Source organism: Athene noctua, chromosome Z (assembly GCF_965140245.1).
Source record: "Athene noctua chromosome Z, bAthNoc1.hap1.1, whole genome shotgun sequence".
Lineage (NCBI taxonomy): Eukaryota > Metazoa > Chordata > Aves > Strigiformes > Strigidae > Athene > Athene noctua.
In genome coordinates, this window is record NC_134077.1 from 45,671,961 (window position 1) to 45,682,533 (window position 10,573).

Here is a 10,573-nt window from a genome sequence, read left to right on the forward strand (position 1 = left end):
TTGTTCTCCTCTCCCTCTCCCTCTATTTTTAGGCTAGTTCATAATTAACTGTGGAATTCCTTGCCACAAGGTCTCTCTGAAGCCAGAAGCTCAGGAAGGCATCAAAGAGGATCAAATATCTATTGAGTAAGTGGAATCTGTAGAGCTACAGCGTAAAATAAACACATCTGGAAAAGCATCTGTGCTCCTCAAGCTTCCGAGCTTGAACAAACCTGTAATCATCAGGGCTCAGAATGGAGTTTTCCAGGGAGAGTGAGGTGGGATCAGCCCAGAGATGCCCATGACAGGGCTACTTGTGCCTTAACAGTTATATTTATGGCCAGTGGCTGAGGCAGAATACCGGTGGCCAGGCTAAATGGGCCACTGCTCTGCCCTCTGCTCCACAGTAGACTTAAAAGGAAACCCAGTTGCCTCAACCGTAACAAGTTGGTCTCTTTGCATATGAAGCCTTGCCAGTAAGTTTTACATTGTGAACATGGGAACCTTGTCAAAACAAATGCTGGTTAGAAAGTGTTTACAGAAGGAAGGCAGTCAAACATATTGTACAGGTGACAGCAGCATTATAATATTCTCAAAGGCTGAAGAGATCACAGTTACTGGGGAGGCAGGAAGGCTGAAAGCAGTGAAATATTTTGCTTTCTATTGAAGAGCACTTTGGTATTTTGAAACAAAAATAACAATCTGTTGCAAAGCCAACAAATTCAGCCATCACTTCTCAGGCAGGGGAGCCTGTTGGTGAAATAGTGTGATGCACAAACGGAGAAAGGACGGCCAGATCTAGTATATCTCAGGGCAAAGACAAACACATCCCTTTGGGTAGCCTCCTTGAGTAGCCAACAGCATTATTGACTCAGTGTGTTTGGAGCCTAAATACAGAATAAAGCCTTGTCCAGAGTTTAGAGAGTAAATTCCAACATGCTTCAGTAATCGCTGTCAATGTTGCCGCTAGTAATTTATTAACTTCTTGGTGTACAACACCCATTTTTATCAGAAAAGATGAACATAACGATGATGGATGCCAAGCCCAGGAGATCCCTCGTGCTGGAAGACTCCAGCTCAGAACTGGACATCAAATGGTACTGATACTACAGTGCCCTCCCAGAGGCCCGATGTGCAAATCAGACTCATGCAGGAACCTCGAGAAACAGGTTTTTATAAGTGTGAGCAAAGCCTTCTCTGCAGTATTTCTACATGGCAGGAAGCACATGGTGGACGCAGGGAGGCCAGCGGCAAAAGCCTGGGGAGGCAAGTTTTCTCATGTGGCAACTGCTAGCCTGCTTCCCCAGAAAAATTGGATAGGGGCGGGAGGACAAAGCAGACCTGACACTCTGATCCTGTCAGCCATGAAGACAGGAACACTAGGACGTGCACAAACAGACACTGAACACCACTGAGGAGACTCCCAGTAAATAACCCCCTGTGTGCTGGTTGTGCAATGTTGCCCATCAGACTATTTCTAAGTGCTGTGGCAGCTGGGGAAGTCATTCTGAATAACTGCGGGGTATCTGTTTCTAAAATTAAGGGTCTAAAGCCAACCAATACAGGGAAGATATATCATTTTGTTGAATAAAGCCAGAAACTTTAATAGCAGAGAACTTGAATGGCAAGATTTAAGCAAGCCTTAGCTTGTGCTTCGTAAACAAGCATGCTGTACCCAAAGCAAAACCATGCAAAACTTTTCAGAATTGCAGCAAAATGGCTGTGGTAATAGCAGCACGATTACCTTTCTGCTCACCCAAGATTCTGAGTGAAAGGAGCTTGTTGTGGTCCCTAAAACTTCTTGTTAATAAGCATGTCACAAGGCTGACCCTGAGCTGACCAGATCTATGTGAAAAATCACTGTCTCAGTTACAAAAGGAGTCACAGCTCCAAGAGTCCGGAAAGCATCATCAGGGGGAAAAGCTTCAACTGCCTAACATGTCTTGTGAGCAACTACTAAGGCCACTCATCTGTAAAACTCTGGGCACACATATAGAATAAACATCAATAAAGCACAAGTCACTTTTTTTTTCCTCCTGTCTTTCACACCATTAAGGTCCTAGCCTCGAGGGCTCACAGGTAAGCATCTAAAGGTGAAAAGGAGACTAACAGATACCTACCTATATGCAGCCAGGGTGGAGAACAAGGCTGCGGGAAACACAACCACCACCCACTTCCATGCCACAGAGACGACTTCTGCACTCGGTGGCAATGCCCTCAGCATTAATGAAAAGGTCCCCTGGTAAGTCACAGCAGCAGTGAAAGGCAGACGAAACATGAGTCATCCAGGTGCACAGCAGACAGGGGAATGTGGGTGTGTTACCTGTGGCTCCGAGCCAATGTGACCTCAATTAAATTTCGGTGAATGATGGGCCTTCCCCTCTTTTATGTACATACTCATCTCCTTGGTCTCCAAAGATACTGAGCCTACACACAGCTATTTAATCTGGGGAGCTCTCCTGGCAAGTATGAGTCAACGTGGTGGCGCAGTGGTGGCGGTGGTAGTGGTGTTCCTCTTCATCTGCGTTTTTGCTCACCATACCTTGGGTTTACTTCCTCCAGCCAGCACTCCTACCACATCCAGACCCTTGCCAGAGCCCTACAGTTTAACTACTGGTCTGTCTGTCCACAGTTCTAACTCATTCCTATTCTCCTTCTGCCTTAGAGCACACAACCCAGTCACACTCAGAAAGGAGGAAAGCCCAGGAAGGAACACAGTTTGCAACTGGGTTAATTTGGAATTTCTTGCACTCAGATGCCATTAATCTCTTTGGTGGCAGCAGGCTAGCTCTAATGTCTAGCACACTCCCATAGGAAACCTGTGTAAACTAATTCAGTTGAACCGTTAACACTTGGGGTGATTAACCACAGGAGTCTCTGATCTCCCCTTATTAAAGAGAAGGAGAATGAAATGCACTGATTCATATCAGCTTAATATAAATCCTTGTGAGATTTGCAGTTCACCTCAGTACTGGCAGGATCTGGCAAACTCTACAGGAGAAGAGCAACTCTCTTCCAAGTACACCTTCATGTGACAGGGGAAAGCTTAAGGCATTTGTCCTGGATTACAATCAACGTCCAGGCCTGAAACGTGCAAACTTCCAGCCTGTGGTGTGCAACAGACAAATGCACGGAGGAGCTACAGCTCTGAGAAGATTTTTATTTCAATGCCACTTTTGAATACTTGGCACTTGGTAGGCAGACATGTGCCATCTTGTTTTAAACAGCTCCATCCTCACATGTTAAGTATGCTTGAAAGAGATACAGGCTAGGGGTGAGCCAGATTAAGGATGGCTGTAGTTTGACTGCAGAGATCATTCCCTGCCACAAGAGCTTTTCCCTCAAGTAGCTAAAAGAGTACTCTGGGGCATCTCTGGAGGTGCTCACCCCATGTCAGAGAGGCCACCCCTAATAACCTCAAAGCCTATTTTTAGATGCCCCAGCCTGAGCAAAGTAGCACATGAATATAGCATTAGTAACACTAAACAAATCTCGTTTTTCAAGACGCCCTTATGAGATTACTTGGTGTTTTACATATCTTTTACAAGATACGCTTTTTGATACATATACAAAGCATATATATACAACTCCAGGATGCTAGACACAATTAAACAGGTGGTGAACACAACATGCTGCTTCTAGCTCTAACACAGGAGCACAACTCGTGCAACTGCTCATTTCAGTATTTCCCCCAGAGACCTCCCCTTAAGAACAAGGGCTGCATGCTGTATGGCAAGAATTGTGTTGGCTCCTGTCCCAGAATTATAGGAGTAGCATTTTGGAAATGGTTAAAGGAACAGCAGCATTTCTTTTTAAATACCAAGCTACAACCATGCCCATTTAGGTGTGGAAATAAAGTTATACATGAGGACATCTTGGTTAGCATCAGGTAAAAAAACAAAAAAAGTCAAGTGGGAGAAGAGAACAAAACCATGTTGCAAGAATGCCATTGTTCGTGCAACTATAAACCTAGGATCTATAAAACCATCAAGCAGAAACTGAAGTTGGCTGAAGCAGATAATGCATTACTAAATGCTTGAGAATCTTATAATATTCTTAAGGCTGGGTAATGACAACACTTGAAAAGGAAAAGAAACAAGTTTCTCAGATGAAATCTTCTGATTTCAGTACTTACAGATGTGTTAGGACATAGACCTTGCACAGATGTAGAAGGTTCTAAATGGCAGCTGTACAGACAGAGGTGATACTGCAGCTAGCCAAGCATGCTCCCTTGTTACCAAGATGGGACAACATGCTTCAGGCACACAGTACCTGCCAGCTGCAACACTGACCCTGGATGTCTCATCCAGAATTCACAGGCAGAGCCACAGAGGGGGTAAAAAACAACTGGTTTAATTGTAAAATGTTTTCACATGAAAAAAGCTTCAGATAAAGGATGACTCATAACTTTAATTTAGCTTTAAATACTTGCTATTTGCAAACCAAACAAGACATTCCCTACTCCCTGTGTTACCTATAAACCAAACCAACAAAGATAGTTTTCAGTTGAACAAAGCATGCCTAGGAGATAAGAGGTGAGAAATATTTTCTATATCATTATGTTACTTAGATGGACTTAGAAAGAAATGGCACCAGTCACCCCGCAAAGAACACATTAAAACATGACATTTAATAGCATTCCCAAGGCACACCTGGGTACAAAAAGTTGGTATTACCACTCTCATTTTATTACTGTAAAAATACGAATGGCTTTTGCTTGTAATTTGTTTTCCACACTCAGCTTTGAATGCTACATACATCCAAATTCCTAGGTGACTGACATTTTAAACCAGTGGAAGAATTTTCTTTCTTCGCTTTACAAAGAGTAGTGAGAAAAGCAGGTCCTATTCACCAAGTATTCACTTTGAAATCACCTTATTGCTACACATCTGTAAAGAAACTAGAGCAGTGAGGACTCTAAGGACAATTACAACAAAAACGGTAACAACCTGAGGCATGCATGAGGTTCACTGCATTTAACTGCAGCAGAGTGAGTGCAGCTGAAGGAACACTGGAGACCTTACAGCAACACACCTTGAGTGTACAAATAAACATTTTGAAGAGATGGTACAGTCAGCCTTCCCAAGTTAAGTCTGCATACCAGGATTCCTGTAGGAATTTTGGCTTTTCAGATACTGCAGAATTACTGAATTCCCAGGACAAAGCACCTCCATGTAGTTTATTGTTAAAAGATGTTATATGCACACACTCTTCATCCCTCAAGTCGTGTTTATTCTTTGTGGCATTACTCAGTTGATTTTTTCTTCATTCACATTAAAATGGTTACACCAGCATATCTGAGAAGCCCAAGAAAATGAAGCTAGAAAATGTTCATGCTGAAAAGACCACTATAAAAAATTATTAGAATTTGCTGTCCTTGAATATGCAAAGTCTAATGTCCCCAAAAGATGTATTTCCCCTTAAAAATAATTCAGAGTTACCTTAAAAATGGTAAATTACAGTTCCATCATGCAGGTGAGGTAAATGGCTATTCAATATTCAGAGCAAAAATTTTAAGCACACCTTTTTCCCTAAAAAGCTGTGTTAAATCATCACTGCACTTACACAATCCTATCTTTCAGAATCTTGAGACTACAAGCCTTCAGTGCCACCCCACCTTGCCTTGGGAAACTCAACAAACTTTCTTTGGACATATCCACGCACAGAAGAAAGTTGGAGCAGCATTCAGATAAAATATTATAGGTTTATTTAAAACTTATTTTGCACTTGAATATGCAAAATACAAATTCCAACAAAATGTTCATTTTTACTTCGCAGTTTACAAATATACAAAATAAAAGTTTGCTTAAATTTATATTACATATTTATTATGTAAAGAACTATATAGAAAACATTTGTTCTGCTTAAGGCATATTTGAGAATAAACCATTGTACAAACTATTGCACATCGAAACCACAGTGCATTACAGACTGTCTGCATAAAGTTATTTTCTTTAAAAAAGATAAACCAGGTTTATTTACCTGATTTAGGTCATAATCGGCAATCAGAACACAAAAATATTTCCTTGTCAGATATGCAGCAGTTTGAGAACTTTGGCTTCCTGTTTTTGGTACCTCTAGAACCAACAGTCACTAAGCACCATGAAATAGGCTTTTAAAATATAATTCTGTACCTGAATTTTTCCTCCTCTTTTAACATCATAATGGCTTTTAGAAGGAAAAAAATAAAGGAAAGTACAAGATGACATTTACATCTACTATTGCATTGAAAGAAAATTAAGGGAATGTCATTTCCCTGTGTAATATCCCCACCCTCCGAACTACACAGTCTGTTTAACCCTGATATCCATGACTTCCAGTCACTCCTTGGCATTCTGTAGTCCGGAAATAATTCAAGTTGGATTTACAAATGGAATGATAGAAGATCCAGTCATTGACCCCAATGTTTTTGGTTCTCTTTTCTTTTAAATGTATGTATCTAAAAAAAGTTGCAATGTCTGTATGCAATTATCCCTCTTTTCCACTCTTTAGAAGACTTCACCTTGATTATCTGTAGTGCTTACAACTGTGTTCTCCCCATTTGCAGAAGACAGTCCTTGTGCTGTAAATACTGAATCTCTACAGCAGCTGGGGAAAGATCCACTGCTTCCAATTAAAAGTGCCTCTTCATGTGTAAGGCGAGGTGGTCCGACCTGGAAAATGCTCTGTCACACCGCTGGCACTGGAAAGGGCGGTGGCCTGTGTGTTTTCTGTAGTGACGAGTAAGTTCATCAGATCGGGCAAACTTCCATCCACAGCCTTCCCAGTCACAGTGATAAGGTTTCTCACCTTCAAAAAAACCAGAAAATAAAACACATTAGTTAGAAGCGGTAGTCATGAAAAAACTCTAACACTTTTCATTCAAGAATCACTAACACGTGTTGTCCTGGGTAAGTAAAAGGGCAGTACCAAAGAAAACGCAATTAACAACTTGAAGCAGTTGTAAGCAATCTACAAAGTCTAACAGACTGTCTTTTCAAGATGTATAGTACTGTAACATGTTGGCATCACTGAAATCTTCACTAAAATGCTCATTTCCACTGTTTGTCTTGCACACAAGGCTTCAGAGCACACAAGTTCAGATAATAGAGTCTATTTTTGCTGGTTAACGTTATATGATCAAATAACAACCAGAAATAGCTCAGCAGACATTATTAATTTATTTAGGTAATTGTAGGTCTCAAGAATTAAAAAATAGCTGGAAATTTTTTTCATTATAGCTCAGCCTGACTAAGTACTCAATCTTACAGTCTTCACTACAACAAAACCACTGTTGACGGCAAGACAAGTTTCTTTGACAATTACAAACTCCCGGTCCTACACACACTGGAGACGGTGCTGACTCAGAGCAGTCACTGAATAGATTTCTTCCCCCCCCTGCTCCCCCCCAGCTATTAGCTGAAGATGTAGCCTAACTACTGTAGTTTTTCCCTCTCCTGTCTCCTCTTCAGGAGAAAGTTCTGAATCAAGTTCACAATCCAGGGATTTAAATTATGCAAATCCGCAGGTTATTTAATCACTGTTATGGAATGCCTGCAGTGGCAAAACCACACACATATACCTGCTTTCACAAGCTCAGTTACTGCAACACCACATTCAGCTGCAAGGTTAAAGTTTGAACTTGGGCTCACGTACACATTTTGGCAGATTTTATCCCAACTGTAGCAGTAGTCAATCAACCTTTAAACTGCCTCTTTGGTGCCAGAGCAGGGGAAGATGTGCTCCCACATGTAGGTGAGGCACGCCATCAGTGCTGCAAGACACAGCTGAAAACCCCACTTGCGAGGGGCTCACCACAGCTTCCTTAGGAAGGGAACAGCAGCTGGCAGAGGTGCACGATCCCTTGCACTAGAGAGCAAGCCAAGCCAAGACGCACACGTGTGCGAAGCATTTAAGCACGAGCAAAGAAAGTAGCATCTTGGAGAGAGGTCTGCTCCGTTCTCAGCAGTGGGCCAAGAGCACCTAGTGCAATAAATTCCAGCTGACTTCCAAGTACCTGCGAATTAGCTAGCCACACAGCAGGAGAGGAGCTACAAACTCTGCCTTGGCAAGAACCCCACCTGCTCCCACATCTGAGCCCTTCTGAACCATTAAGTAAAATGCCAAGCCAGTAAGCAGAAACTGCACAGGACTTCATGCAGCCAAGGAGGGGGGAAAAAAAGCCCAGAAACGCAGGGCAGAAAGGTTATGGCTTGTTACTTCTGTCCTTCCTTCCGTGCTCCCCCTTTTCACGGTCCAAGCGGCTCACCCCGCGCCCCTTGAGGTGGGGCATCCCGCCGAGCCTGCACTGGGACTAACCTGTGTGGGTTCTCAAATGCGCCTTGAGATGGGAGCTCTTGGTGTAGGTTTTGCCACAGCCCGCGTAGTCGCAGGTGTGCGTAGCTGTTCTTTTCCTAGGCCAGGACCGGCGTCCCCTCTTGGGCTTGGTCTCCTCAGGCAGGCAGCTCCCCGGCGGCATCAGCTCTGGGGAGGGGCAGGAGGGAGTGAGCACCGCCGCCGCCAGCGCCGCAGCTCGCCCGCCGCCGCAGCACGGGGACTCACCTTGGTACTGCAGCGCGCCGGGCGGCAGCTGCTCGGGCAGGAAGGCGGGGTAGCCCGGGACCGGGGGGTAGCCGGGGGGCAGCGGCAGCGGCGGGTGACTCAGCCCCGGGGTGCCGGGGAGACAGTCTCTGCCGCTCAGCATCTCCTCGGGCCCCAGCGACGGCGTACTCCGGGCAGGCAGCGGGCGGCCCAGGGAGAAGTCGTGCTGGGGGGCTCCTCGGGGGCCGCTCCCGTGCGGTGGCGGTGGGGCCAGGGTGCAGGGCGGGGCGGCCTCCTGCTTGATTTTCGGGCACATCCGCGGCAGGGGGCTGTAGGGGGCTCCGGCGCCCTCAGTGCCGGGCGGGGGGGCGGCAGCCGGGGGGCCGCTCTTGGGGCTGAGCCCCGGGTGGCTGTACTCGCCCACGGCCTTCACCACGAACTTCCCTTGCAGGCTGCCCAGGGGCGGCAGCGCGGCGGGCGCGGGCAGGTACACCGGGTCCAGGTCGGGCCGCATGAGCTCAGCCACGAAGCCTCCCGAGGGCGACACGTCGGTGATGTCGGCCAGGTTGAAGGGGGCGGCGGGCCCGGCAGCGGGGACTCCGTCGCGGCCGCCGCCGCCGTAGAGGAGGCCTGCGGGCTCGGGCCGGGGCAGCGGGTAGGCGAAGGGCCCGGCGGGGCAGGGGCTGGCGGTGGGAGCCGGGGCGGCGGCGGGGGCCACCACCACGGCGGCGGCGGCGGGCTCCTGGTGCATGAGGGAGTTGGAGAGGATGAAGTCGAAGTCTAGCAGCTCGTTGAACTCCTCCGCGTCGCGGCGGGGCGCCTGGGCGGCGGGGGCCTCCAGCTCCGACGGCGGCGCCTCCACCGGCCGCGCCGCCAGCGCCGGCGGCGGCCGCTTCAGCTGCGACAGCTCCTCCCGCCACCGCTGCGGGTAGACGGGCACGGCTCAGCCCCCCGTCCCGCCGCCGCGCCGCGCCCGCCCCAGCCGGCCCCGCCGCCGCCCCCGTCCCGGCCCCGTCCCGGCCGGCCCGCGCCGCCGCGACGCCGATACTCACGTTGCCGGGGCCCGCGGGCCGCACCGCCTTCTCGCGGCCCGCGGCGCCCGCCGCGAAGGTGGCGATGGAGGGGAGGAGCGTGCCGCTGAGCGCCATCTCGCACTCGCCGGGGGGCTGCCTGCGGGTGGGGAGAGCACAGCGGCGTCAGGCGGCGGCGGGGCCGAGGGAGGGCCGGGGGCCGCGCCCGGCACCCACCGCATCCGCGCCGGGGCGTCGCGCCGAGCTGCTGTCGTCGCCGCCGTCGTCGTCGTCCCGAGCGCCGCCGAGGAGAGGGACGGGGGGGGGGGGGGGGGGCGCACGGACGAGCCGTCCAGCCGCCGAGAGCCGGCCCGGCGCCGCCGGGGTGGTGCCGCGGGAGCGCCCTTCCTCGGCGCTTTACCGGGGTGCGAGGCGAGCGGGGCGCGGGGCGCTATTGGCGCCGCGAGGAGGCGGCCGCCGCCCGGCAACGCGGCTCCGGCATCGGCAGGGCGGCGGCGCGAGGTGCTTCCCGGGGAGCCGCGGCCATGGGGGAGCCGGGCGGGACGGACGGGGCGCGGTGCTGCCAGGGGGCAGGGAGGGGCCGCGCCGGGCCGCTTCTTCTGGCGCCGTAGCCGCCGCCGCGCCCCGCTCGGCACTGCCGGCCCCGCCGCCGCCGCCCCTCTTATAACCTCACCTCGCGGCCACCGCCCCCGTCGCCGGGGCGACGGCGAAAACAAACGGCACGTGGGGACGGGGGGCGGCGCGCGCCGGGCGGGGGGTGAGGGGGGACCGGCCCCGCCCCGCCCCGCCCCGCGTGACGCCGCCGGGCGCTGACGCCAGCGGGGGGGAGGTGCGGCCGCCGCTGGCCGTGCGGTTTCGCGCACCTTGGGCGGGGGGAGCACCGCGGAGGGCCCCGCGCCCCGCCCCCTCGGCGGGGAACCGCGGTCCGGTGCGGAGCCGAGCGCGTGTGGGTCTGGGTGCAGGGAGGCGGGGGGACACGGCCAGAGCGCCGCCGCGCCCCCGCCCCTCCCGGCACTGCCCTTCACCTTCTCTTTCTCCTCTGC

The 10,573-nt window shown here is 50.3% G+C and overlaps 1 protein-coding gene across 1 annotated transcript; it reads right to left on the bottom strand.

Moving 5' to 3' along the window:
• Positions 1-5,663: 5,663 nt before the first annotated feature.
• On the bottom strand, positions 5,664-10,177 carry KLF4 (KLF transcription factor 4). Its single transcript, XM_074932658.1, is given in 5 exon segments — positions 5,664-6,768; positions 8,278-8,442; positions 8,521-9,421; positions 9,552-9,674; positions 9,677-10,177. Coding segments are annotated over 5 exon segments (1,440 nt in total). The 5' UTR covers positions 9,752-10,177; the 3' UTR covers positions 5,664-6,592.
• Between the last annotated feature and the right edge of the window lie 396 nt (positions 10,178-10,573).